General features: G+C 56.4%; 1 protein-coding gene across 1 annotated transcript; it reads left to right on the top strand.

The window, feature by feature from the left end:
- The first annotated feature begins 860 nt into the window (after window positions 1–860).
- On the top strand, window positions 861–27,176 carry SSU72 (SSU72 homolog, RNA polymerase II CTD phosphatase). The gene is made up of 5 exons (XM_042950029.1): window positions 861–1,054; window positions 10,372–10,515; window positions 24,321–24,460; window positions 25,048–25,166; window positions 26,669–27,176. Exons 1-5 carry the CDS (start codon window positions 975–977, stop codon window positions 26,768–26,770), a joined length of 585 nt encoding a protein of 194 aa, XP_042805963.1. The 5' UTR covers window positions 861–974; the 3' UTR covers window positions 26,771–27,176.
- The last annotated feature ends 398 nt before the right edge of the window (window positions 27,177–27,574 follow it).

The raw sequence follows: 27,574 nt of genomic DNA, 5'->3' as shown, positions 1-27,574 counted from the left end.
CTGATTCCTCCTCTTACCCAGTGCGGCTCCCACGGGGGAGCATCGCCCTCCGCTTGCCCCCCCCCCCCTTTGTCGTGCTCCCCTAGAAAGCACCAACTCCCTGCCCACTCTAAACCCGGATCCAGGCGGTGGACAGGGCTGGAGAATAACAAAGGGGGTTCCCTAGTCTGTTACCCCGTGACCCTAAATCTCGAGCCCGCAGCGCCTCCAAACCGACCCGAGGACCTAGTCAACTTGCTCTCCCGCGGGTCCTTCACGGGTCCTCTCCCCAAGTGCTTCGTAACTTCACCTAAATGTTAAACTTGTAAGGGTTTTGAGGAGAGCCGTGCGCTGACGCTTGCGCGCGCCCCGGGCCGCAAGGCGGTTCCAGAGGAGGCGGCGGGGGCCCACGACAGAAGCGACCCGGAGCACTGGGGGACTGACAGAGTGCGCGCGGAGCGGGTCTAGGGGGCGCGTAACGGCTCCGGCGGCAGGAGCGAGAGCCCGCGGTCCGGCAGGCCGGGGACAACGCGCACAACCGACCCCAGCCGCTGTCGCGGCGGGCGCGTCACTCTCGACGACGACGGCGGCGGCGGGACGTCCGGGGCGTCAGGGGCGACACTGCCGGCGACGGCGGCGGGGTTTTGTGACGTAGGACGCCAGCGCGAGGCTCCCGGGGGGCCCTAAGGCAGCCCCTGCGAGGGCCGAGGGCCGCGGGCCGCGGCCGCACACGCCCGGAGCCGCGGAGCGACCGCCGGAGGCCCGGCGCCCGGGGGCGGGGCCTCCTCCTCCCCTGGCCGGGCGCCGAGGGCCCGCGCGAAACGCCGCTGGGGCGCCGCCCGCCCGCGCCGCGCGTCTCGACGCGTTACGTCGCGGCGCCGCCGCCTTGGCGTCATGACTTCCGGGCGCCGCGGCCGCCATCTTGCTCGCGCGGAAGCTCCGCGGCTGGGTGGGAGTCCCGGAGCCGGCGCGTCGCGGTCGGTGCGGCCGCCGCTATGCCGTCGTCGCCGCTGCGGGTGGCGGTGGTGTGCTCGAGCAACCAGAACCGGAGCATGGAGGCGCACAACATCCTCAGGTAGTTAGGGCCTCCGCCCTGGCCTAGCGCGCCCTGTCCGATGCCGGCCGACAGGCTGTTTCTCCGGCCTCGCGCGCCCTGCGCTGCCTGTGCTGGGCGGCGGCGGTCCCGGCGCCGGTTCCCGGCCGGTGCTGGGCGGCGGCCCCAATCCCCGGTCCCGCAGGCCCGACGCCGGCGGCCGGGCAGGCGGTGCGCGGCGGCCGCCGAAGGACGCCGGGTGGGCCGCGCCGGGCTCGTTGGCTTCGGGGCCGAGCGCAGCGAGGAGTCGACGAGGCTCGTTGGTCCGCGCGGTACCCCCACAGGTTTCCTAGCGTCGCGGGAGAATTCAGGTTCTGAGCCCAGAGGTTCCCGTTCGCGCAAACCTCCAAGCTCCCGGTAAACCCAGATGCTTGATGCTGTTGCATCCACTTTGCACGTATGTTTGTGCATCTGAAAATAGCCGATCTTCTGTAAGATTTTCATCGGTGGGGCGGTAAGTGCCAAGTCCAGGTGAGGGTCTAGGAGATGGTAGTGTCCTGACGACCTTCTCCAGGGGGTGTCGTCATTTATCAGATCTGGAAAACGTACACAACGTAACCTCAGGATAAAGGAAGGCTTAAGAAAAAAAAAAAAAAAAAAAAAAAAACCGCCTATTTTGTTAATTTTATGTATTTGTATTTTTGCCCCGACTGCATTTTCGAGTCTTATGCCAAAAAATGCCCCTCTCCCCAAAGCCTCCAGTCAGTAATTTCTGCACTCCACGTGAATTCGCTTTTTGTGCGCTTGTAATGGACGTGTCAGCACTCTCTTTTGTGATCGTGGCGTTGTATGTATTTAATAAAAGTTTATTCCCGCTTGGTAATTTTTTTCGTTCAAAATCACTTGTTAAAACGTGAACTTGATCTCTCACATTACAGTTAAAGTTTGGTATACACGTCAACTTTGGTAGTAAAGCAAAGTTGAAACCGCCTTTTCTCCCGGAAGTTTCCACAAGGGATAACAACAGTGCCTGCTCGTAGTTCTCACAGTGCAACTTTAACTCTCCCCAGTAACTTGGAAAACTTAGAATATCCTGCACCTTCTCCCGTTTCTTAACGAAGGTAGGAGTGTCAGGTGTCCAGGATCTGCTATTTAGAAGTTTAATTTTTTCTAATCTATGCCACACAGCCCACAGTATTCGCTTAATGTTTTTTGTTAGAGCATGGGATGCTTTGAACCTAACAATTCATTGTGAAGGTGGTTTTTAAACTACAACCTTTAAAACTGCGAACTTGTCTTAAAACCAGGAATGTGCTAGAATTAAGTTCAGAGTCATTAAATGTTTGGTGAGTTTGAGCAAAAGAATGTAAGGTTAACATTCCTGGAAGATTCCTCAAGGAAAATAAAATTTAATGTCCTGAGTTCTAAGAACGCATTATTTGGAGACCACCTCATCCTGCTGGTTCTGGGCGGTGATCTGCATAACAAAGTTGAGATGAAATGTAACAAAAGGAAAATGTTTTTTTAGTTACCTAAAGCAACTTTGTTAATGAAACCAGTTCCAAAAGTCTTGCCTGTCTGATAACTTCCCTGAGACGGTCATCACAAGACGACGCGCCCTTGTTTAGTTCAAAGCGGCGGTAGCGGCTCAGCACTGCGTCTCCTGTTTCCCCTGGAAATCGGGGTGCAGAAGAGCCCCTCCGAATAATCACCAAGAAGGAATTCTTACGTGTTTTTACCTGTTTTACTGTTAAAATTTTACTCAAAAAGAGATTCAGAATGAGGATACAAGGAGGTAAGTTTAGGTAACCGGTGTTATTGATGTGAATGTGACATTAATTTAGACATGAATCTTTAGGGTCTAAAATACTTACATTTGGGGAATGTATTTCTTTGTTAGAAAGTAGTGTTTGTGCAAACAAAGTTCTCATTGTAAAAGATACAGAGAAGATGGAGACGATGGCGATGACTCAAAGGACCCTTTCCGTGTACCACCTTCTGGAAGTTTCTGTGTGCACAGACGCCTAAGAGATTAAAATGTTGTTTGGTAATTTCACATAATGTTTGATTTCGGTTCTTGTTTTGATGTACTGAATTTGAATACCTGTATCCACATTGAGTCATGGCAGTGGTTACAAAATCAGGACACAGTAATCCAGAGGAATTCTGTGCAGCAATTAATTTTGTAGCCAGTTCCTCATTAGGAGACACTGGGGCTGTTTTCTGTCTTTCAGTCTTAAAACGTCAACATCCCTGTGCCGTATGAATATCTTTGCACAGTTTTCTGATTTCCTTGGCATGAATTCCTAGGGATAGAATTGCTAAGTCAAAAGATAGGCATATTGTACGTTTTCATATATTTTGCCAGACTGTCTCCCAGAAAAGTACCTGTTAAGAGAATTCCCAGTTTCTCAATTTGGGTATTTCATTTTTTCATGCTGCTGGGGCAAAAGAGGATCTCCCCCTTCCTTTGGTTTTAAAATTGCTATTGAGATGAACCAACTTTTCATGCCATTTTCACTTTTGACAATTATTTGTGGTTTTCTGTTTAGATTATTTACAGGTTTTAAAAGCATCTTTAAGAAATTGATGTGGTGGTTTTGTTACCGCCTTAGAGCTTATGAACGTCAGGGCCTATAAAGGGGGCATTTGTGAAAGCCTAGGAAAATGGCGTGATAAGTGAGAAAGGAAAACTGCAGCTCAGTTACAACCACCTGAGACGGCATAGTATCAAAAGGAATGCAGTGAATTGAACCTGCACAGTAGGTAGTTTTATTAGTGAAACCCTATTTTATTTTATTCTTTATTTTTGCCCTATTGAAAATCAGTTTTGACTATTTTTGACAGGTCAAATATTAGTGGTAATAAATGTTGGCATTTTTAGTCACAGTGTTCCCTGGGGTGATCATTTTTGATCCTTTGAGACTAACTCGTTTCAGATACCAGTCCTGGGAGCGCTTTAGGTTTTTAGGAGTGTTTCCACAGAGGCTTCTGTTCTTTGTGCCCTGTAGACTGAGATTGCCCTTTGGGGTCAATTAATTTATTTTTTGTTCCAAGCTGTCTCCTAGATGTCGGCGGCCATGTTGATTTTTTAAAATTTTCGTCTGTTTATTTTTTCAGAGAGCACGAGCGCATGTACGCGAGTGCAAGCCAGGGAGGAGCAGAGAGGGAGAGAAATGCCAAGCAGACAGCTCATTGTTGGCACAGAGCGTGACGCGGGGCTCAGACTCACAAACCGTGAGATCGTGACCTAAGCCGAAACCAGGAGTCGGACACTTCGCCAACTGAGCCACCCAGGCACCCTAAGGGCCGTGTTGATTTTTAGGAAGCTCTCTGATGGTAGCCATTCAAGACCGATTTTAAGGACAGACTTTTATATATTGCTGAACTGAGTTCTCAATTTGCTTTTAGTGAAAGGCAGTGTGATTTGGGGAGGATGAGCAGAGAGGCTGCAGATGTGAAGGAAACCAGGTGGGGGTCAATCTCTTGAGCTCTTCTCTGCCAAGCGCTTTCTAATGCCATTTGATTTCATCCTCGTAACCATTAGGAGGTCCACACTTAATACAGGTGAGGAGATGGAACCCAGCGCAGGAAGCCCTGGCTCACGAGTGACAGCAGGGATTTGGACACGAGGGCCTCTGGGTATAAACCGAGACTCTAGATGGGAAAATCATGGGCTGAAGAGGGGTCCCGGCTGAGGGGAGGACAATGGAATTGGCTGAGGTCCTGTGGTTTTCTGATTTGGGGTGAGGCAGCCAAGTCTCAGTGTCATGACTGGATCATGTGGGCCTCCGGCCACCCTGGGACAGGGGCAGTTAGACATCCTCTCCCAGATGGGACCGAGTCTCAGGCTGCCTGTGTTTATACCATAACAGCACACCCAGTTGTGCTAAATCCTCATTTCCAGTAGTCTCTTGTCCTTTACCAGGGAGGGATAGTCAGCTATGCAGCCTCTCTGGCTGTATCTTTTGATATTTTGGTTCTGAGCACACTTGAATGGAAACCATTTGGGAGGGTGAAAGGATTTGAAATCACATCTTTATGGCAGAGGATGGGGCGCCTGGTGGCTCAGTTGGTTAAGTCTGACTCTGGATTTCAGCTCAGGTCGTGATCTCATGGTTCGTGGGATTGAGCCCTGTGTGGGGCTCTGCGTGGAACCTGCTTGGGATTCTCTCCCCACGCCAGCCCCCCACCTACTTACGTGCACATGTTCTCTCTCAAAATAAATAAATGAACTTAAAGAGGGAGGTGCCTCCAGGGGAACACATGTGCCTTCATAGATTTTAAGGGACTGCGTTGTTTTTTGTCTTCAGGAGGCAGAACTGAAGTGAGGGTGATGGAGGAACGTAGATTTTTGTTTGAATACAAACATGGGTTCAGAACAGGGTAGACCAAGCCTGGTAACCACTCTCAGAGCCAAAATAATCTTCCCTGCATAAAGGATCATCTTCAATCTTTTATAGATGAAAACAGGAGGAGCCCAGAGCGGGGAATAGTTCAGCAGGCTCCCATCTATGAGGAACACATTCTTGTTTAGGGCCAGTTAGTGTTGGAGCAGGAAAGCAGCACATCGGTGGTCAGTTGTCGCTGGACCGTCTGAAGTACCAGGTCTCGAGGGTCAGCTCTGCTGGCACCGCGCGGCGTGGGTGGGCAGGGACAGGAGAGGCTGACAGGAACCAGCAGAGCAAGGTGGGCTGCCAGAAGCCGGGGTTGAGGAAAAGCAGCTGTGGAGGGAGGAACACCCGAGAAGGGGTGCTGATGCGGGGGCTAAACGTGATGGCTCACTCGTCACAGGCCTGGCACGGTGATCTCACGCTTAGCCGTTCAGTTTTGTCGTCGACCTTGGGGGACGGTGAGAGTAAGGTGTAAACCCTAGAAAATATTTACCGGAATATGTTTTCAGCCAACATTTAGCAGACGATGACGAATCTTCCTGGAGTGTTAACGTTCCAGAAGAGCTCATCTTGCAGTCTTCGCGCTGTGACACTGCAGGCAGACATTCAGGTGCGATGCTTGTGAGCAGTTGATTTGTGTTCTGTACATATGAGGTCATCACATACTAGACGTCGGGCCGGTGAGCAGTGAGTGATGTGCCTGCGTGAAGGTGACCTGGGCCCGTGCGTGCCTCGCGCCCTACTTAGACACAGGGTGTGCCTTCAGAAGGTTGGCGGTGGGTCTAGGGTTCCAGTCGTGGCCACAGTAATGCTTGAAATTAGATTAATAACCATACTGTAGAAAACTTGGATGTTAGCTTATGATCCTTTTTGGTATTCATTTTAACATCATTATTTTACCTTTAGTCATGGGATGATAATTGAAACAATTCGTTTCCCAAAATTTAACATTTTCTTTGATAGGTTCTTTGTGATAGGTTTTTTGATACTTGGGAAGACATTTGATAAAGGGTAGTTTAACATACAAAATAGTTGGTCCTTGAGACGAAGCTTCTTGGTTGTCAGGAATGTTTTTATAGCGTTCAGTTCTCTTATGTAAGGTCATTGTCACACCGCAGTGTTGTCACAGCACAAGATGGGCTCCTCTGTCACTTGCATCAGCTGAGAAGAAAGGGAGCTTCTGTTGCCAATTAGTCTTTTTGCCACTTGGGAACATTCTGTTGGGGGAAGACCAAGCCGCATTTCATTTGTTTCAAAATACGTTGGATTGCCATTTCAGAAAGTCGGGGAGGGTGTGGAGGATGGGCCCCAGGCTGTTCCCAGTGGGGGCTGGCTTCCTCCATTCAGAGTCCCACCTGGCCCTTTGGGGATCCTGCAGTCACCCCCTCGGAAGCCTAGGGTATCTACTTTCACGGCTGTGGACAGACAAAAGTGGAAAATGTTCCATTTGGACACCTAATGCAAACCTCGAACCCCCCTGTGATGGAAGATGGGTAGAAGAGATAGGTGGGCCTGCCAGGTGGCGGCCCCAGCAGGATGGGGGACGGGAGTCCCTGCCCCGAGGGGCCTCTGGTTGGAACCTCCTGGGAACTCAGTGGGCAGCTTTCAGGTGGCCTGCCTGGAGCACCCTGGGGTCCGGTCCAGGGTCTCTGCATCACGGGCTAGGATGTGAAGATCTTTGAGGTGCCCTGTCTTCCCGCTCCCCCCGCTCCCCTCTGCTCCTGCCCCACAGCTTTCTCCACTGCTGTCCTCTCGCTGGCCTGTCTGTGGTGTGCACTGACTGTTTCACCTGCTTTGTCGTCCCTCCGCCCGCCTCCTGACCTCCTGACCGTCTGAGAAGAGAGATTTGGGTCTGTTTTCATCACTGCTGTATCCCCAGTGCACAGTAAGCTCCAGGAAACATTGTTGCATCAAAGTGGAATGATAAACCTGCCATTGGAAGTGGTGGTGGTTTTTCATCTTTTGAAACTTGAGTTGTGCCCTCGGGGGTCTTGTTTCTGTGGCTGATGTGGTTTCATCGCACACCTCCGTCCTTTCCCTTGCCGGCTAGAGATGCGGTGCCTGGGCCAGCAGACGCTGGGGATGTGAGCGGCCCAGCGCCCCGGACACTGGTGAGGGGTCGGTGGAGCTGGCTTACCCGCATCCCGGATACTTGTGACGCTTCCGGGAGCCTGCCCTTCCGGGAGCCACAGGGTCAACTCACAGGAGACTTGAGGCTTGGCATGGGTTCGCACACCAACAAGGGGGGTTATGCCACTGGCCAGGGTTGGTCTCAGGAATCCCTCCCTCTTTCCTTCAGTGATGTGCATTTTCCACGTCGCATCAGGCTCTAAGCCGCTGGGGCATCCTGAGGACACTTCGGGGGAAGTGGCTCCGTGCTGAAACAGCAGGCTGCTTGTTGCGGGCAGTTCCTGGCAGATTCGGGCTCACCGCTGTGTGTCCTCCAGGGCTCTGTGGCCACGACCTGCTCTCTCAGGACCCTCTTCAGGGGAATGGGACCCGCACGGAAGCAGGTGACCACGGACCTTCCTTGCTCGGAGATCAGCAGGTGGCTGGCGCCCGGGTAGCAGCTTGTCTCTGTCGGCTGTTGAGGTGACCTTCATCGTGGGCGTGTCGGTGATCTGGCAGGAAGTACTTGATCCTACGTGATCTGAACTAGCTAGGAGTCGGGTTCGGATTTGGGGTGAAGACGGTCTGCGTGTACCTCCTCAGGGCACACGAGTAGAGGTGTCTGTGTGTCCGTGCCGGTCACTCTCTGGTCACAGCACAGGGTGTGTTGCGGTTAAGTGTCGGAAATGTTGGTTGTCTTTAGGGTTTTAACGGTTCGGGTACGTGTGGGCCTTGGTTTGCTGATCATCGTGTTCTCTGTCGTGGGCGATGTCCTGGGGACCTGCTTGCACAGCTCGGACTGGACTTCTAGGGACGCAGGCAGGTGACTCCACCCTTGCCAAACTCCCAGGACTCGGGTGAGGTGAGAGACAGTGTGAGTGGCGGAGGGGCAGAGAGAGAGGGAGACACAGAATGTGAAGCAGGCTCCAGGCTGTCAGCACAGAGCCTGATGCGGGGCTTGAACTCATGATCTTGAGATCGTGACCTGAGCTGAAGTCAGACACTTAACCGACAGAGCCACCCAGGCCACCCCTGTTCCAACTTGATGCCCCGAGTAGGTACCGGCTGTTGAGGCTTCTCTTCCCTTGGGGACACAGCCCCTCCCAGGCCCCTGTGCCACCACAGTTGGGCATGTTTCCACTCTTTGATTTTTCTGTGAACAATTGCACCAGATTTTGTGTGGGTGGCACCCTTCGCCCTTTTCACAGCGGCAGTCGTGTCCCGCTGCGTGGAGGGACACGGGCTGGTTCTCGTCAGGGTTGCGGGGAGTGTCCTGCGGGCCGTTAGCAGATGTGTGCCCGTAGCCCGCAGGACGGACTTCCAGAGGGAAGTGTGTACGTTGGAGAGGGTGGGCGGTTTGTGCTTGACGGATGTCGGTGCCCTGTCCAGAGGCTCACAAGTCCTTGCAGCAGCGCCGTCTGAGGTTTTTCTCCCTTGTAAAACTGCTGTTCGTTCGCCGTCCGTCGGGTACTGTAGGTGCCAGGGGCACGGCGGCAAGCAAGAGGGACCACGTCCTCACTGCGTGGCGCTGACGTGGCAGTGGGAGAGCGCTAACCCCTGAGCAGACTCCCCGTCCTTCGTCTGATGCGTCTGTCTTGTGACGAGTGAGATGAAGCCGTTTCCTTCCTGTAACTTTCATGCCTGTGCCCTGCTCCTCTGGGTTATCTGTCTCCTCCTCTACATCAGGGCATGCTCAGCCGCGGCCCTGTTGACATTCTGGCCTGGAGGACTGTCCTGTTCCCTGTCGGAGGCTTAGCGGCCTCCCTGCTACCTAGACACCGGTAGCACCTCCCAGTTGTAAACAAACAAAAATATCTCCAGACATAGTCGAATAGCCCAACTTCTAGAAAAGCCCGAGACCCTTCTTGCCAGGCGGGGCTTGCGCGAAGGATGTGGGAAACACACGTGCTCTCCCGAGGCCTGCAGCTGGGGAAGTCCCTTCAGATGCAGAAGGTAATGGTTTACAGATAGACAGCTATGATGAGAAGTCCCATTTATTGAGACGCTTTTAACACTTAAATTTTTACTTTTACTCACCGTGAGTTTGGAAGCTTTCAAGTTCTATGCCGACTGACTTTTACACATGACCGCCACAGACCCGAGAGTGGTTATTGGTGGTGACAGAGCGTCGTGGGCCCTCATACCTCTGGTGTTTATTGTGAGAGGACCTCTGTCCCCGTGTGGGTTGTCACAGGGGCTGCGCTTCGCGTACATCCCCCGGTTGGTTAGGAGACACGCTCGTCCCTTTCCTTATCTTTGATCCAGGTTACAAGAGTCTCCACCACTCGGGGACTATCTGTTCTCGGCCCTCACAGCCGACACGGTGCTGCCGGCCGCCCCTGGGCTCTCGGTTCTGGTTTCCCGGCAAGCCCCACACCACAAGATGCTGGGGACGGGACGCGTGGCACTCCCCGTGGTAGAGTGTGCTGTTAAGTCCATGGGAGCCTCTCAGGAGTCAGGAGATAGAGGTCCTGTGAACCTGAGCCCTCTACAGAGGTCAGGGTAGTGGTCAGGCATCAGGAATGTTCCAGAAGAAATCTTCTCTGACCCTGCGTGTCTGGCAGGCCCCTGAGGGTCAGAAAGTTTCTAGGGGGACGTGGTATACAGCTGTGGTGCTCAGACGCCACCTTGTAACTGGGTTGAGACCCTCCGTCTTCCGTCCGGGTGGGTTTCATCCAGATTCGCGCAGCATGCTGCAGGATTGCTGACGGTTTGTGCATACGACGCCAGAAGTTACAGATGTAAAAGCGTGTTCTGTAGCATCGGCAGTCACTCTGTTTCCCGTGTCATATCCCTTAGTTTGAGAGGTTTGTGTCTTAATCCGACTGTGATTCTCTCTCCTTCCGTGTCTTTCAGCAAACGGGGATTCAGTGTCCGGTCCTTTGGAACAGGAACCCACGTGAAGCTCCCAGGACCAGCACCGGACAAGCCGAATGTTTATGATTTCAAAACTACATACGACCAGATGTACAATGATCTCCTTAGGAAGGACAAAGAACTGTATCCCAGTGGGCCGCCCCTTTACACGCCCCACGTGCTGGTCTCTGGCAGGTGTAATCGGTGACGTGTACGTCACTCCGACCTCCGGTTTAGGGGCGTCGTGAGGTGGGCACGTAGTGGCCACCTCCGTGGGGTGCGTGGAGTCTCCCCCCGCGCGGTGCAGAAGCGGACACGTAGGGTGTGCGGATGGAAGCGTGGAGCGCACCTTGACAGAGTCGAGGGAAGTTCCGATTTAACGTTAAGCAGAACAGCTTAGATGAGGAAAGCGGAAACCACAGGGTTAAGTTGCTTTTCTCACTGCAGGGCTGCCCACTGCTGTCCTCTGCAGGTAGGTAGGCGTGTGCGTGGGTGTGCGTGCGCGCGCGCACGTGTGAGCGCGGCGTGCACCGATGCGTCTGTAGACAGGCCGCTTCACACATCTCTGCCACGTTTCCACGGGGTCAGGTTAGTAGGAGGGCCAGGTTTGCTACCGAGGGAAGCACGTCAGAAGCAAATAACCGGAGAGAACTTTATTTCATTCCAAGAAGAGGCAGAACAGACAGGGTCTGCTACTTAAGACTCATGTGAAAGAAAAGGTATTTTTTAAATCGGTTTTATGAACGTGACCTCCGGCTGTGCAGTGGTTAAGATCATTGTTGCCTGGCTTTCGTCCAGGGCGCTTCATGATCACCCTGCGCTGCTTTAAAACTTCGGGGCCTGCCTCGTTACGGTGAGTGATTTACAGTTTTCAGGATGGAGCCCAGACATGTCCCAAGTGCAAGGAATATAAACACCAGACGGAGAACTTTGTCCTCGTGTTGGTGCTCTTACGATTTTTAATAAACTATAAATGTTTTTTGTAAATCTGTAGATTAATTAGTTAGCTGGAGTGTGGCTCCACATGTCATTCTAGCAAAGTGTAAAACTGGACCCTGACGGTTATTCCGTCTGCCCCCTGTGCTCTCCTTCCTCACCTACAATGAGAACGTTCTCGGAGGGCACTGAGGCCACGGTGCCATAGCCTGGCACATGGGGCTGTCTGTGAGTCCCTGTGGATGGTGGTCACCTGTGACGCACCACTCCCAGGAGTCCAGGACACGTGGTGCAGTGGACCCGGCGTCTTCCTGGGAAGTCCTGCGTGCCCCCTTTCTCAGAAGCCCAGAGCCGGCTCTGGGAAGAGACCCCGAGGATTTCCAGTGAGCCGTGCCCCGGTCCCGGCATCGCAGTGACGTGCTCTGCTTGTGTCCTTGGGCCAAGAAAGAAGGCTGGGCTCTGGCTCACCGAGAGCAGCATCTCAGGAAGGCTTTCTCCCTGAACTTCTCCCTTGCGTGGAGAGCTGGTCTTAAGTCTTGCAGAGAAGTGTTGACCACAGCCCCTTTACCCTGGAAAAACCTTTGACCTTAAGTCCAGGCTTTTGTAGCTTGTTATAAACTCTCCATGTGTCGTGAGGCTTATCTTGAGACTCTGTTTTTGAAGATCATTCTTCAGCTGGCACCATTCATCTTTAAAACTCTTATGTTCAGGAGGGAAATGAAATCAGAGAATATTTATTTGTTCGTACTCCCTTAATCATTACAAATTAGGCCTTCTGACCGTGGAGTTGACCATGATCCTCCTGTTTCTAGGAACAGGCAGCACGTAACCACATTTTAAAAAGACCAGAATGAGAGGGTTTGGAGTAGGAGGGTTGATGTGATGTCCTGGCAGTTGTGAATGAAAGAGCAGAGACCAGCTGCTCAGAATTCAGAATCTCCTTTGTAGGCTGACTTTGTACAGAGGCACAGTCTCTCCACAAAGCATCCAGTCCAGGAGACAGCCACACGTGTGTGCCTTTGCTGCATCGTGGGGAGGGTGTGGCTGGGAGGGACGTGGCTGTTCCAACTGTCACTGCACTATTTGCCTCCTGAGACCCTGCGTGGGAAGGTCATCTTCACAGACCTCCCCTTTTGATTGCCCCTCGTGAGGCTCTGGGAGGGACACGTTTGTCGATTTATTAGTCACTTCTCTTGGGTGGGATCTCTGTCCTTTAGGAAGGGGGTTGTAGTTGGTTAGCTCGCCCAAGTACAGCCCTTGGCCAGTAAAGGAGGGACACGTGATCCAGGGGTTCCCCGTGGACACTGGCAAGACTCAGGACGGGGCGTCAGTCTTCGTGCATGAGGGGAACAGGGAAGGAGGCGATGGCGGAGGATCAGCTGTGTGTTGGGGTTAGACACCGGGCTTGGGAGGTGCCCTGATAACACGGGAGGGGATACTTGGCCGGTAATGGGGCACTTCCAGCTGCAGGGGGCCTGCCGCTTTGGTTGCTTCCCCCATTGGCTTTTGTGCGCAGATAAGAGCTAAAAAGCCAGATCTGTAGCCTAGACTGCCAGGGCTCTTACGGAAGTGACGTTTAGAACCTGCTGTGGAGAGCTGGAAGGTATTTTAGGATGTAACTCACAGATAAAACACCACATTCGGTACATGCTCGAATTTTCAAGAGAGAGAATGACTGGACAGGAGAAAAATGGCACATGGTGAGCAGAGCTGGGAGGTGAGGCCGAGTGGCCCAGTGGCATGGGTCGGGCGCCCTATGGGTGTGCGTGCACAGCGCTCCTGAGGCAGAGTCAGGACGCAGTGCTGAGCGCGGGGCTCTCGCTAGTTTTGGCCGGCAGGCCTGCTAGTGTGAAAGCACTTTATAGGTAGGTGGTTTTTTTCTGAGCAGGGTGGGCCTCGAGGGGTTGGGGGCCTCTTGCCTGTGGCTCCCGGTGACGCTTGAGCGGCCAAGCCCTGGTCTGCTGTCCCTGTCGGACCTGCCGTGGGAGGTGCAGCAGGGCAGGGGCGTGAGGTGGGATACAGACCTTGTTCGGCTAACCCTAAACTAGTCCATAAAGCTGGACTGGTCTGGTCCCCAGTTTCCTGTGGGAATTATCTACCAATAGTACTGGGAGTCAAGTCAAAAACAGAAGAGTTTTGTGGTCAGAGAATCCATGCAGCACACGAAGCTCACGGTCTTGTGGGCCTTCGTGTACTTCATGGGGCCGTGCAACCATCACCGTGGTAATCGTGGACCGTTTTCACCGCCCCCCCCCCCCCCCACAGCGTCCCCCGCCCCTGTCACCCACCGGCTACCTTCTGTCCAGACGCTTCATCCAAGTGGAGTCCTGGGCCTTGTGCCCTTTTGTAACGGGCTCAGCCCCTCAGCATGTCCTCGAGGCTCGTGGAGCGTGTATCCAACTGTCCATTTTTAGACATGATTTTTTTTTTCCCCTCTTTTAACCTTAAGTTTTGTCTTCCTTTGCCCTGGAGTTATTTTGAATATGGAGCAGCTTTAAAGTTAGTGTTTCGCCCTGTGGGCTTGAGCACGGCTCCAGGGCTGGAGTGGGGCAGGCTTGGAGGCTCGGCTCGCACTTGCCCCCACGGCATTTCCTTGGGGGGGGGGGGGGTTTGCGGTGAAGAGCCCTGGGCCTGCCTGGAGCACCTTTCCTGAACCGGAAGTAACTTCTGCGACAATAGCGGATCACTGGACCCGGTGGAGGGGAGGGCTGCGGTGTCCTCCTCGGGCCTGAGAGTTTCGTGCGTTCAAATGAGTGCCTGTTTAAAACCTTTGAGTAGCTACATGCTTTGTGAACTACAAAATCACTTCCAATCACTTGTCTTTAAAAGCAAGTCAGTGTGTGGCTCTAAATATCCTCAATGACATTTTTAACTGGAGACCAGTTGCCCCCTAAACATGGGTTTGAAATGCAAATAGAGCTCTCACTCCCTGGATCCTGGATCCTCCATATTCTCATTTTTCTCCATCTGTTGTAATTACCTTCTGGGGTTAGCTTTTTTTTAACCATTTGTTCCTTTTCATCCTCATTTGCACTGTCTTTTAGGCCTTGGGTTAATTCACGTGTACAGTTGACCCCAAACAGCATGAGTTGAAATTGCCCAGGTCCACTGGTGCGCAGATTTTTCTCGATAAATACAGTACGGTGCTGTAAGTGTATTTTCTCTGCCTTGTGATTTTCTTAAATTTTTCTCTAGCTCCTTTGTTCTAAGAATACAGTATATGATACATACAAAATATGTGTTGATTGACTGTGTTCCCAGTAAGGCTTCTGGTCAGAAGCGGACTGTTAGTAGTTAAGTTCTTAGAGGGTCCCGAGTTACACCTGAATATTTGCCTGCAGGGAGCACCCCTCACCGCCCCCCCCATGTGGTTCCAGAGGCCACTGTATACCCCGTTCTTTACTGTGTACTTGTCTTGGGGTAAAAGGTGAAAATAAAAATGATCTCTAAGATCGTAAATCCCCACAGCCTCCTGACCTCTGTCTCGGGTCCGAGGTCGGTGGACACGGGAGCTCAAGAGGGGGTCTGTCCTCCCTGAGGCCCTGTTGCCGTGCAACAGGGCCTCTACCCTTTTCCAGAAGCTTGTGGTCTGGGTCTCCTCGGGCTCCTGTGTCCAGCTCAGCTGAGCCCGGTGGGGAGGGGGGGGGTGCCCGCCTGCCGGTCCCGTCGCGGGAACGGTTCCCGCAGCTCCAGCCAGAGCTTTCTCGTGCCTGCCCCGGGCCCGGCTCCACTGTCGGGTGAGCGCGCTCACCTGGCTGGTGGTCCCTGGCTGCCCCCTGGCTCGCTGCGCTCGAGGCGCGCCGAGGCTCTCTTCGCTTCTGCGTTGCACCTTGTCTCATTTCATGCTGGTTGGCAGCTTTTTAAAGTAGTTTTTAAGTAGTTTTTGAAAACAGTGTTTGTTTAACAAACGTCTGCTTCTTAAGCCAAACACTGATTTCTAGAGAAACTCTGATCTAGCATTGCTGGTATCTAAGCTTTCAGGTCTTAGAAAAGCACTCGTGCTTGAAGTTTACAGATGAGGAGCCGGAACAGCCACCACCGTGTCGGAGAGTGTGTGCCACCTCCTCTGGGGTAGCTGCCAGGGGTCGCTTGCGTGTCTGGGCGTGACAGAGCCAACACTGACCTCGCCCGCTGCTTCCAGAGCTCACCCGGGGCTGGGGGCAGGCCTGGTCTCCCCAGCCTGCGGGAGGTGATTTGCTGATGCCGGGCGTATAAACTCAAGGGTGGTCAGAGGACATTGTAGACTGGCCTGAACTGGCCGCCGAGCCTCGTGTTGGGGCAGCAGTTAGGTTGGATGCTGGTGGCTCGGGAGCTGACTTTGACATTTCCTCCGGGGGTTCCCAGGTTCTCATTTGTGCAGCCTGTATGCTCTGGAAAAAACGCTCTGATTTCCGAGTTGAATTTCTTCATATGAAAGAAGTCCCAACTCAAAAGCTTTTGATGTGGTGGTTCTGAGTATGGTCCCAGGGTCCCAGTGCTCCCTACGGCCCTTCCCGAAGACCCCATGCTTAAAGCTTACCTTTCTCCCTCTCCCCGAAGTGTGGAGAGGGCTCTGGCAGAGGCTCCCCTGCCCACCGTTCTCAGTCCTCCCTCTGACGGCTGACAGGCTGTTTGAATGCTTTTGAAGACGCCCCAAACCTGCCCTTTCCCCCAAAGCACTGGGCGCACCCTCTCCGGCTGGCTTTTCTTCCTCACGGGATGGGGAGGAAGGGGGACAGTCAGAACCGCCAGGTGCGGTCGGTCACTGTGAGGCCCGTGGGGACCAGACCCCGGGGGCCCAGGGAGGCCGCCGTGTCCCACTCCAGCCTGATAACCTGCTGGCTGAGGAGCAGCCACAAGAAACCCCTTGCTTCGTGCTGCTTCAGTGCTTTGCCCTGAGAACATGGGCTCGGGGTGTCTCCTGTATCCGTGTGGGTGAGGGGTGGTCTGGGTTCCCACGTGTGCTCCTCTCCTGGGGCCTTTCCTCTTAGTCCTCAGCGTGGTAGCACTTGGCGTGCTCCGTGATTCCTGCGTGTGGTTCCCTTTGGCCTTTCTCCCCTGAATCGAAACTCCGAGATGGTGTGGCCCGTGGCACGTAGCCAGTGCTGGACAGTGGGAATCCAGGTGAGCCACCACGAGCTCGGATGGGGGGGGGGGGGGGGCGGGGGCCGGATGGGCACACGGGAACGGGCCTCTTCCCCGGGCTGGGGAGCCTGCCCGGGCCTTGACCAGGAGGAAGTGCGGCGGCGGGGAGGGCTCCAGGGAGACAGCCAGGCTGAGCAGCAGACGGGGGTCCGGGGTCCCGGGGGTCCCTGCGGCATTATCTGGCTTTCCCACCAGCCTTGGGGGTGGAGTGCCCCCTGAGGGAGCCCCGAGCGCAGGCACCGGTCCAGCGGCGCCCACCTTGGTACTGACCACTAGCTGGAGCTGTGCGGCAGGGGGGCTCATGCACACGCAGGGCCTGAGGCCCCACCGGGTCTTCCAGCTGCCCAAGCTGTCGTCGGCAGATGCCCGGGCCCTCTGTCCGAGAGGGGCTCCCAGTGGGCGTGTGGCCTCTAAAACAAGGGACTTCATCAGGGTGGCTCTGAGGACACATCCCGAAGGGCAGGCAGCAGCTGCCATCGGCACCCTCGAGGAGGGCCTGCTCCCTGCCCCGGCCTCTGAGCAGGTCTGAGCGGCGTGTCCTGCCAGGATGGCCCCCTGGATTGCAGGTCACCTGGAAGCTTTGGAATCCTGTCCGCCTTTCCCCGATGCGTCCCTGTCCCGGCCCCGCTCCGAGCATGCTGGGCATCACCATTACCCTCCAGAGTAAGATTTCCAAGTCTGGGAAAAGCATCCCCACCGGGCCTTGTTGCGTGCAGTTCTGGGCGCGTCCCAGTTGGCGGGGGACGCTCAGCGAGGCCTTTCTCTCCAGAGGCCTCTGCACAGCTTGCTTCTCTGCTGGCGGTGAACCTCGCCGTCGGCTGTCCCGTGGCCACGGCTGTTTTCCCCGCTGGCTGTTTTCTTCGAGGCCTGTGGACCCGGCTGCTCTCGATCCCCACGAGGAGCCCTGCTGGGGGCAGGTGCGCAGCTGTGCAGTGAACACTGGCCTCCCCCCTCGGCAGGCGTTTCGACGCTATAGAAGCTGAGTGCTCGACGGGGGTGGGGGCGGTTTCAGCTCGGTGACCACCGTGGGCTTTGTCTACTCATCGTGTCCTGTTCCTGCTTTGGGCTTTTTTCTTCTGGGATTCTTAAATTTTGTGATAAAACAAGGGTTTTTTTTAAGGGTTTTTTTTTGTTTGTTTGTTTTTGAGAGAGGGAGAGCGCGCATCCAGGCTCTGCACTGCCTGCGGCAAGCCCAACGCGGGGCCTGAACTCCCAAACCGTGAGCTCGTTATCTGAGCCCAAGTCGGACGCTCCACCGACTGAGCCACCCAGCCACCCTCAACTATTTTTTTCTTAGCTCACTAACTAGAGTTTCATGAGGAAGAGGGATCGTTTTACTTCTTGTACTCATTCACAGAAGTGTCGGCCGTCGAGAGTAACAGCCCTTGCTCAGCCTGTGGGACGCTGCCTTCTGATGGCAAAGCCCCGCGTGTCACGGATGCAGGTGGTCAACGCAGGCGGCCCAGAGAGCAGGGTGTCTGCTGTTCGTGCTGCTGGGCTCAGCCCTCCTGTCTCCACGGCACACCTGGGATTTAGTCCAGTTTGGAACCATTTATGTAAACCAGACGTGATGATAGTCTAATTCATAATTTTAAAACTTTTTCTTAAAAAAGGTTCAAAAAGTAAGTTACCTTTCACTAAAATGCTCCATCCCAGGGCTCAGCTTTTTGCGCTGAGGTTGAAGTGTGTGTAAAATTAAGCAGCTGGGGGTAGGTGTGTGTCTGTGCCTGGCCGGCTGGGTCGGTGGAGCATGTGACTCCACCTCGGGTCACAGGGTCCGGCCCCTCGTAGGGCTTGGAGCCTACTGTGAAAACGCACACACTCACAAAGACTGAAGATATTTTTCCCACTGTAATTTTATTTATCTGGCCAAGTTATTTAAATTTGTTTTCTGAACTTCCTCAGATTTAAGCGGATGTGGTGGTTTAACCTGTTTGGACAAGTGGTCTCGTCTCGTTCTCTTCTCTTCTCTTCTCTTCTCTTCTCTTCTCTTCTCTTCTCTTCTCTTCTCTTCTCTTCTCTTCTCTTCTCTTCTCTTCTCTTCTCTCCTGTGTATTTATTGAGAGAGAGAGAGAAGGCAAGCAGGGAGGGGCAGAGAGGGAATCCCAAGCAGGCTCTGTGCTGGCAGTGCAGAGCCTGACGTAGGGCTTGATCTGACGAACTGTGAGATCATGACCTGAGCTGAAACCAAGAGTTGGACGCTCAACCGACTGACCTAGGCGCCCCCGTCATCTCTTTATTACGTAAAAGCTTCCTACGAAGCGCTAAAGTTTAATCATGCTGGACAGCGTGTTATGGTGGACCTTTGTCGTCTGTTCACTTGAAGCCGACTCTAGGTGGCCAGGGGTGAGGCCCACACGTTCGCTAAAGCCGGGAGCAGCCTGGGAAGGGGGGGGGGGGGTCAGTGACCTCACTGCCCCCACCTCCAGGTTTCTGAGGAGGTGGCGTGGCCCGCAGGATGGAAGAATTGTCATGCCAGTGCTGCGTTTTGTAAGCCCCCTTTAAAGGGGGTGTTTCCTTTGAAGAAACGAGAGGATGTAACCCTTCCCTCCGTAGTGTCTGCTGCCTCTTTGTGCAGAGCCGCCGTGGCCAGGTGTGGGGTGGCAGCCGCTCCAGAAGCCGAGTGCCAGGGTAGTTCCGACGGCATCCTTCTGCGCTGAGTAAACCAACAGGATGTGAGCCGCACCCCCCCCCCCCCCAAACTGGAAACTTCCCCAGTGAGTTGTGGGGAGGCCATTGGTGCCCCTGGGCTGCGGCGGCCCGTGTGTGCCGGGTGAGCTCGCCTGGCAGGTGCCAGCTGTACTCAGGGACGCTCTGACTCGTGTGCCCCGGGAGCCGGGCGTAAATGTCTCGGCTGGCACACTCAGTGTGACTACTGACGCAGGTCTCTCCACGCGCTCTGCTGGTTGAGCCCAGCAAGGGCGACCCTGCCGCGGCTGTGGGATTCTGAGCCTTGTGGGCGCCTCCGCTTTGGTGCACCTGCCGTGTGCCCTGCTGTCCCGTGTCCCCACTTAGCGCATTTGCACTGTGGGGTTGCAGGTTGGGCCTCCCGGGAGGCCTCTGGTCCCCGCACTCAGAACGTGCTACCCCAGAGGCCTGTTCTCGTTTTCTTTATCTTTCACGTAAGTAACACCTGTTCCTAAGAACAGTGCCAGTGACCTCTCCTGGTGGGTTCTTGGGAGCTGTGTTCTCTGGGGGGTGCTGTGTGTACAGCCCCCCGTTGCCACCTGTGTGTCTGCAGGACCCGGTGCTCAGTATTCTGTTTGTGGACATGGTCATTGAACATTAAGTTACCCTGAGGGCTCCCCACAGAGACAGAAGTGCTCCTGACCTGCTTCGGCTCTTGGGTTTGTGTTTTGAATGAGGCCTTAAACTAAACCCTGGAGGTTTTGTTCTAACGTTATCTAGGATCCAGGGAAACCCTGCGGCGTCTGGCCCTGGGTGTGTGAGGCTGACAGCCACGTCACTGTGGCTCCCGGGGCAGGGAGGGCACCAGCCCGTGCATTCAGCAAATGCGAGACCCCGCTGGCCACAGGCCTCAGTTGGTGCTGATTTGAAGTTGAAGGCAGAAATGCCACCACATAATCCTGAATTTGAACTGAGCTCTTGAATGCTCTCTGAGATGGGTGGGGAGGCTCATTCCCTGCCTGTTCCCTAGGTGCGTTGAGGGGAGCAGGCACCTGAGAGGCTCCAGCTGCACGGTGGGGGCGCCCGGACGCCTCTCCCCACTTCTGACAGGTCACACACTCCAAAGGAAAGTCCCTGGGGGCAGGAGGGGTGCCCAGGGGGTTCTTGAGGGCAGCAGAGAAGAGGGCTGCCGACTGGGAGTTCTAACTTCCTGGGCCAGGGAGTTGTCCCTCGTGGTGGATTTGGGGTCGGGATAGTACCCTGCGCTTCCTGGAAGCATGGCCCTGCTGACTTTAACACTGTGCTCTGTCCCCGTGCCTTTCAGGGGGTTTTCAGAAGCCCCAGTCCTCTCCTGGGGCATGGCTGGCTGTCTTCCGGCTTGGGAGCATGGACCTGGGCTCAGCCAGGCGGTGGGCCTTTTCCTCACCGTCACCCACCCCCATGCTGAGCACCTGTGGTGGCCCAGACCCTGCGGTGGGGGTGGGGGGGGTGGGGGGGTGCGGTGCTTGGGCATTTCTGAGCTGAGCTGCCCTTGAGGGTCTTTCCCCAGAGAGGACTTGGGTCCCCACTTGAAAATTCTTGCTCCGTATCTTATGTTTGCATATAATCAACCCTAGATGCAGGGTTTAAAAAGATGAGCAGGTTCTCTAGGTGTGGCCCACGCTTGGGGAGCCTTAACTATGGAGGGTTTGGGTTTACATCCAAGGCCAGCAAGTGGAAAGACCTGAACTAAGTATGGTAGTGTTGGGGACCGGAGCAGGTGTTGACAGGGGTCTGGTCACCCATCGTCTCAGCGGGGCATCCTCTGTTAACACAGCCTGAACAGTGGAACCAGGGCCTGATCCAGCCGCCTGGGGTCTGCTAACCCCCACGGGGGGTGGAAGGGGAGCCCAGTGCACCCCTGCCTGGGTATACTGGCCCAGGCCCCGCCCCCCCCCCCCCCCCCCCCCCGCCCCAAGGTGAAGGTTCTGACTTGGCCTGGTTGCTAGCCTCTGGGATCCACGGGCACTGTGGGGCCAGCATGCCCCGCCTCTCACCAGGGTTTGTCTTGATTACGTTTGGTTGGTGACATTTGTGGGGAAACGAGGCTTGGGCTGTGCTTCCCCATCCTTGGCAAGAGCCTCTGTTCGGCTGGGGAGCAGGGACGCTGGTGCCTGGTGGCAGCCTGGTGAGGGTGTGGAGCGTGAGGCTCCCCTGGGAAGTCTGTGGCCTTGGTGAGCGAGCGTCAGGCCCTCGTGCTCCTGCGGCGCCTTTCCTGTGCGAGCTCTGCAGATGGCTCGTCTCCTGTCCCTTGTCTTTAGCGGAAACCTCCGCCTTCCCTCCGTCCTTCATGGAAACCTCTCTGTTTGAGCCAAGGTTCCGCAGGTGCTCCAAGGGGCACAGGCCTTGCTCTGTGGCAGTCCCTGGCTCCCTCCATCCCCTCCCTCACCCTCCTCACGGGACAGCAAGTTGTGCTTCCCCTGGGGCTGTGAGGGTCTAACTCGGGGGGCCCAGGGTACACGTCCACAAAATGGCTGTGGAAGCCCTCGTCTTTGGGAAATCACTGGAGAGAGAAAAGAGTTCGGCTAAACCTCTTTAGGTTAAACCTGGCATTGGAAAAGTTGCTTTGAATCAGAACGAGAGCCGTGTGGCTCTGCTCTCAGGGAGAGCCTAGATCCCTCAAAGGGCGGCCCCTTGAGGCAAGGCTGGCCCCAGGCCCCCGGGGCTCCCTCCGGGCTTGGTGTGGTCTCTGCAGTGTTTTGCCGTGCGCATTTCAACTTTGCAGAGAAGACGAGTTATCGTGGCTTCCCTGTTCCTTCCCTCATCGCCTTGCTCTCTTTCCGGGGACAGTCTCCCATCCTGCATCCCAGGGGCTTCCCCTGAGTCTCGTTTGGCCTGCTTGCTGAGGTTTACGTAACAGCTTTGAGCACGTGCTGTGCGCTGGTGCTGGCGAGGTCTGAGTCGTCTGCTAGTTGAGACCCCAGAGTGTTTGAAGACGACCCTTCCCTTTGTACTTCCCGTGATGTGACCAGAACACCAGGTCCTCCCCCGGGGGGAAGGCGGGGGGGGGCGGGGACCTGCTGCCTTCACCTGTTGCAGGTGAGAGCGGTGAAGACAACTGCCTTCTGAAGGCCAGGAGTGAGGCGACAAGGCCGTCAGCCGGGAGTGCGCCGTGGCTCCCCGCGTCACACCACGCTGCTCGGCAGGTGGGAACCTCGCTGCGGGTCCGCATTGTGCCGCAAGAGCGAGAGGGCGTAACCGGCTTCATCCCCAGCAACTTGGCCTTCTGGAAAGATCTCGGGGTTCACTTGGAGGCAGAAGCTTCATCAGGAGCCTCCCCATTTATCCCAGGGCGCTTCCGGTCAGGGTGCTGGGGAGAGTGGCAGCCCGCATGCCACGTCCCATGTCCCCACCCTCCCGGGAACCCGTTCCCCAGCTGGACAAGGGAGCTCGTCCCGTCTGAGGGCGAGACTCTGGCCCGCTGCTGCCCCATCCCTGGAGATGCCTTCGTGCCTCTGGGACTTGGCCGGCCCCTTACTAAGCTGGTGGCCGCTTCCGGGCCCCCGTCGCTGCCAGCCACAGGAGAACCGTGCGTCGTGGGGGGTCTGACGGTGCTGCCTCCTTCCAGAAGCAGGGCCCTCTGCTGACCTCTGCTTTGGCCTCGCTGTGCCCGGATAAGTTTTTCGGCGGGGCCTCTCTCTGCTCCTCCACACCCTGTCCCTGTCCCTGTCCCTGTCCCTGTCCCTGTCCCGGGCCACTGTGACTTGGAGAACAGGTGGGTTTGTGGTCGGTCTTCAGAGGCTCCCGCCCAACCCGGCCTTGCATCTCTGCTGTTTGCCGGGAGACGGTGCAGAAAGGCCACCGTCACTCTTCCCTTGGACACTAATGAAGGTTAGGGTTTGGTCCCCGAACGAGGCATTTTTCTCCTTACAGGAATCATTTCATCTGTTCCTCTTCTCTGTAAGTGATTGAGGCCGAAGCAAAGGAGGAACGGCTTCACGAGGCCTGAGCGCTGCAGGCCCCAATGAGGGGCCTTCCCCGAGCGCCTGGTGGCCACCTGTCCCCAGGGGCCGGGAGCCTCAAGCCTCGGCCTCGCCCGAGACAGGTGTGTGTCTGAGGACACACGGGACACGGTCGGGCGCCGTGGTCTTCACCCTGCCGGCAGGGGTGCGGGGGGGCGAGACCACGGGCCGCCCCGGTCGCCTGAGCCGCCTCTGTCCGCCCTGCACCAGCGGGTGGGCCTTCCCGAAGCCGTTTCTTTACGCTGGACTTCGGTGCCGAGCGTGTGAAGGGCCGGGTGCTGAAAGGCCTCCCGAGTGGCAGCACAGCCGGGGGGGGGGGGGGGGGGGGGGGGGGGCAGGAGGGGCTGCGGGCCCAGCCCAGGGGCGACACGGGGGTTCGGTGGTCTGGCAGCTGACGGGTGTCTTTTCAATGTAAAACTCGACACGGGCCACTCACAGATGTTCTAGAAGCTCTTTCCATTATCCAAAGAGGTAGGAAATGTATTTTGAGTAATAGGAGATTAAATCGCCCTAACTTAAGATCTGGGGGAGCCCTAAAATGTATCACTCAGCAGTCCTCCAGCAGCTAATCTGTCTCGTAAACAGAATTAAAGATGCTTATTCCCAGCTGTCTGGAATGCCCTTTAGTGATAACCACGGACCTCATCTTTGGGGACTTTGTCCCTGTCTCTTGAGGTGGTGAACCCTATCCCTGGGGTCACTGGGTTGGGTCGGGTGTGGCCCTGTCTCGAGGGTCCCACGTGAGGTGCTTGCCCCTCCTGCGGGGCCTGGACCACCTTCTATTTTCAGTCGGCCCCCTGCTTCCCCCCACCCCCCAGCCTCCTCCATGCTTCCCTTTCTCTGGTGGGTTTCCAGACTTTTCTTTTTTTTTTTTTAACTGCAGCAACTGAGCCAGACCTGGGACTGGCTTTGTCTTTGCTGAAGGGCTTGTGCTCAGTGTGAGTGATTACAGAGTTGCCGGGGGGTGAGTCAAAAAGCAGGTTGTAGACACTAGGTCTCTGCTCTCTAGAAAAGGTTGGTCTGAAGGGCTGCCGGGTGTAGGGCAAGCGCGTCCCCCGCCCGGCTTGTCTTCCGCAGGACTCCAGGGACTGGCCTGGTCCACCCTAAAACGGCCTCAGCCCCTCCGTGGCTCTGATGCACCTGCCAGGAAGGGGTCCAGCAGCTCTGCTGTTGCAGACGCCGAGGTGCTGGGCTGGGCTGGGCTGTAGGCGCTCCCAGCTTTACTACAAGTCTTTAAGCTTCCTTGACTCCGGCGCTTAGCTATACGCAGAACGGCATTTTACATATGTTGGACAGAAACAAGAGAATCAAGCCCCGGCCAGAAAGGTTCCAGAACTGCAGAGACCTGTTCGATCTGATCCTCACCTGCGAAGAGAGGGTGTACGACCAGGTGGTGGAGGGTAAGGATGCAGGCTGGGCGCGCCGCACGCCTGCTGGCCGTCTGCCCGTCACGGCCTCGGGGGCGCCCCTGGCTGTGAAGCAGAGCCGGTCCCCGGACGGCCAGGCTGCCCCGCGCCCGGCTCGCGCTTCCCGGCCCGGGGCGTGGCGCGGGGTTCCTGTGGCTCCTGTGGGCAGGGGAGAGCGGTCAAGGCCGTGGTGGGGTGGATGGGGCCCTCCCTCCTCCTCGGCCCCCAGCCTGCGTGCCGAGGGTGGGGGTGGGGGCGGGAGGTGGTGGCCTTCGGGTGGCCGCGTTCGTCAGAGCAGACCCACCTGTGTGTCGGCCGACGGCACGGTGCGGGTTTTAAGTCTTTCGGGCACGTGCGGAGCATGTGCGAAGCAGAGGAACCAGGGGCCTGGTGCTCGGCGAGTGGGACCACGTGGCCAGCTCGTTGAGGATGACCGTCGCCGGGTCTCCTTGGGTCACCCCATGTCTGGCGTGCAAGTGCTCGGGCCTGGCTTGTTACCCAGGGGCCAGAGGCAGGGAGCGCGTCGGCCCCCTCACACTCTGGTTCTGAAGCCTCTGACCGCTGTGTCTCGTCCCTGTTAGATCTGAACTCCAGAGAGCAGGAGACCTGCCAGCCGGTGCACGTGATCAACGTGGACATCCAGGATAACCACGAAGAGGCCACGCTGGGGGCGTTCCTCATCTGCGAGCTGTGCCAGTGTGTGAGTACCCTGTGCCCTCCTGTCCCCTGCTCTGGCCCAGGAGCCCAGGTCTGCCTGACCCAGGGCCCCAAGGAGCAGTCTCTGCCAGAGGGACTTGACCAGGGCCACCTTCTCCTGACACACGGGTTTTACCAGGAAAGCGGCTATCACGTGATTCGGATTCACGTTCGGGTTATTTTCAAATGTTAAAGTAGGTGCAGAGGCGCCCACAGATCTGTGCATCGACCACACGGCTCTGGCTTAAGAACTTGCCTCTGTGCCTTTCGTTGGGTTGATGGAGGCGCGGTGCCCTGCTCCACGTCCGGCTTCCGCGGAGATGGCCGTGCGTGCCCACCAAGACCCGTCTGCCGAAACCCGGCTGACGTCGAAGGGAGCCTGGGGCCCTCAGAGGTGCCGTCAGAGCTCTGTGGACGCGGTGGGTCCTCCTCTCTTGACCCTCGGGACCTGTCAGTCCTTGGCCCGCCCGAGCGGCCCTGGGCAAACCTCCCTCGAGTGGAAAACCCCAGGGACTTTTGCAGCCACCGTGCAGCTGTGCTCAGAGCAAGACCTTCCCTCTCAGATGTGACAAAAGGACTGACCCAAGCAGAAACCCATGCGCCTCGTCCTGTCCTCTGCCCACAAGCTCTGCGTTTAGGTCAGCTGGCTAGGAGAGGCCGAAATGAGGGAAACGTGTGGCTTAACCAAGAAGCCAGAGACAGGCAGGCCCGGACTGTTTTGCTGTGAGGGCCCAGGCCCTGGTGTCTTGTTCCACACAGCCAGCCTCTGTTCCCAGCATGGCCATCGTGCGAGACAAAGGGCTGAAGGGGAGCGCATGGCCCAGAAGCTGCGCGTGCGCTTTCCATTCTGGTCACCCGACGAGAGGCGAGGTACAGGGGGTCTCTTCGTGTCAGAGAGGCGCTGCTTACAGGCCGAGGCTTGGGCCGGTGAGCGGCCTCGGCCACCGTGCGGCCCGCGCCGGCCCCGGGCCACCCTTGGGCCGTCCGCCAGCAGCACCTATTTCTTCCAGGAAGGGTCTCCACCAGGGGACGTCTGGCCTTCTCTGCTAACAGCTCTGGCTCTCACAACTGGGAGGGACCATAGTGGCAGCCGGGGGGGGGGGGGGGGGGGGGGGGGACGCCACAGATGTCCCAACACCCTGCCGTGCACGTGACGCCACCGCTGCAGAGCACGGGCTGGCTTTGGGCAAGCGACCGAGCCTTTACGGAATGGGGACAGCGGAGGCGGCGAAGGTCCCCAGTCCGTGTACTTGGGACATCAGTGGGCGGGCCTCCTGGGGTCAGAGCCCGGCCCCTTCCCGGGTGGGCTACAGCAGGCGGAGGCCGGGGACTGCCCGAACCCTCTGTTCTCAGGCCCCCGCGGGGGTGGGTGCCAGCGAGTCTCCAGAGCACAGGTCAGCACTGGGTCGGGGCACGGGCGGCTGGGTGCCCGGCACCCCCCCCCCCCAACTCCCAGGGCCATCGCCCACCTCCGCACCCGCTCAGGCGGCCTGTGCCTCCCCCCAGATTCAGCACACAGAGGACATGGAGAACGAGATCGACGAGCTGCTACAGGAATTCGAGGAGAAGAGCGGCCGAGCCTTCCTGCACACGGTCTGCTTCTACTGAGCCGCCTGCCCTCCTGAAGCCGACTTTCTGAGCTTCCTTTTGTTAATACTTTTCCTCCCTGATACCTGTTTTTACTTTAAGGTATTCTGCTGGCGGACAGCAGCAGTGCCCAATGAACTGTACATACAAAATGAGAAGATACACAGACACCAGATTAAACCAAATTCTTTTCTTTCCCACTTCTCCTTATGAGTGGGATGTCAATTAGGAAGTTTTCTTTCTTTAACCAAAAATGTAAACAACGGTTTATAGTACATTTTCCCCATACATTTGTGGCTCTCATTGTGGTTCCTCCCCTGTGCCCCCCAGACTTGCTGGAATGTGCAGATAACCTGAATGAAGCCGTGCACTCTGTCTCACTAGGAGAGAACCTGCAATCGTCCAATAAATAGATGCTGCTGCCTTTGCTTTGTCCTCAGTTGCCCACCTGGCCTGCCGGGGGGTGGGGGGGGGGGGGACAGGGGGTGCTCTGGGACCTGTGGACCGCAGCCTGACTTCTGGTGGGACCCTGAGGTCCTGCTACCCACAGGGACTGCTGGAAGAATGGAGCCCTCCCTGTGGCACCTCCTGGGGCTCAGATAGTTGTCCCCAAGAAGCCTTATTTCCTCGTGATCCTCCTGACCCCCATATCTGTGGAAGTCCTCAGGTCACCCTGGGGAGGTGGTAGGGGCTCCCACACCGGCAGTGCCCTTCTGGGGGCTGTGGGTGCGGCCTTGGCGCAGGGACTCTCTCCCGGACCCCCAGCATCCCCGGGCACTCTGAGCAGAGCCACAGACACTGGCCTGGGTTTTCGAGGTGCCCAGT

The sequence above is a fragment of the Panthera leo genome, chromosome C1 (genome assembly GCF_018350215.1).
Source record: "Panthera leo isolate Ple1 chromosome C1, P.leo_Ple1_pat1.1, whole genome shotgun sequence".
NCBI lineage: Eukaryota > Metazoa > Chordata > Mammalia > Carnivora > Felidae > Panthera > Panthera leo.
This window is presented reverse-complemented; position numbering and strand designations above follow the sequence as displayed.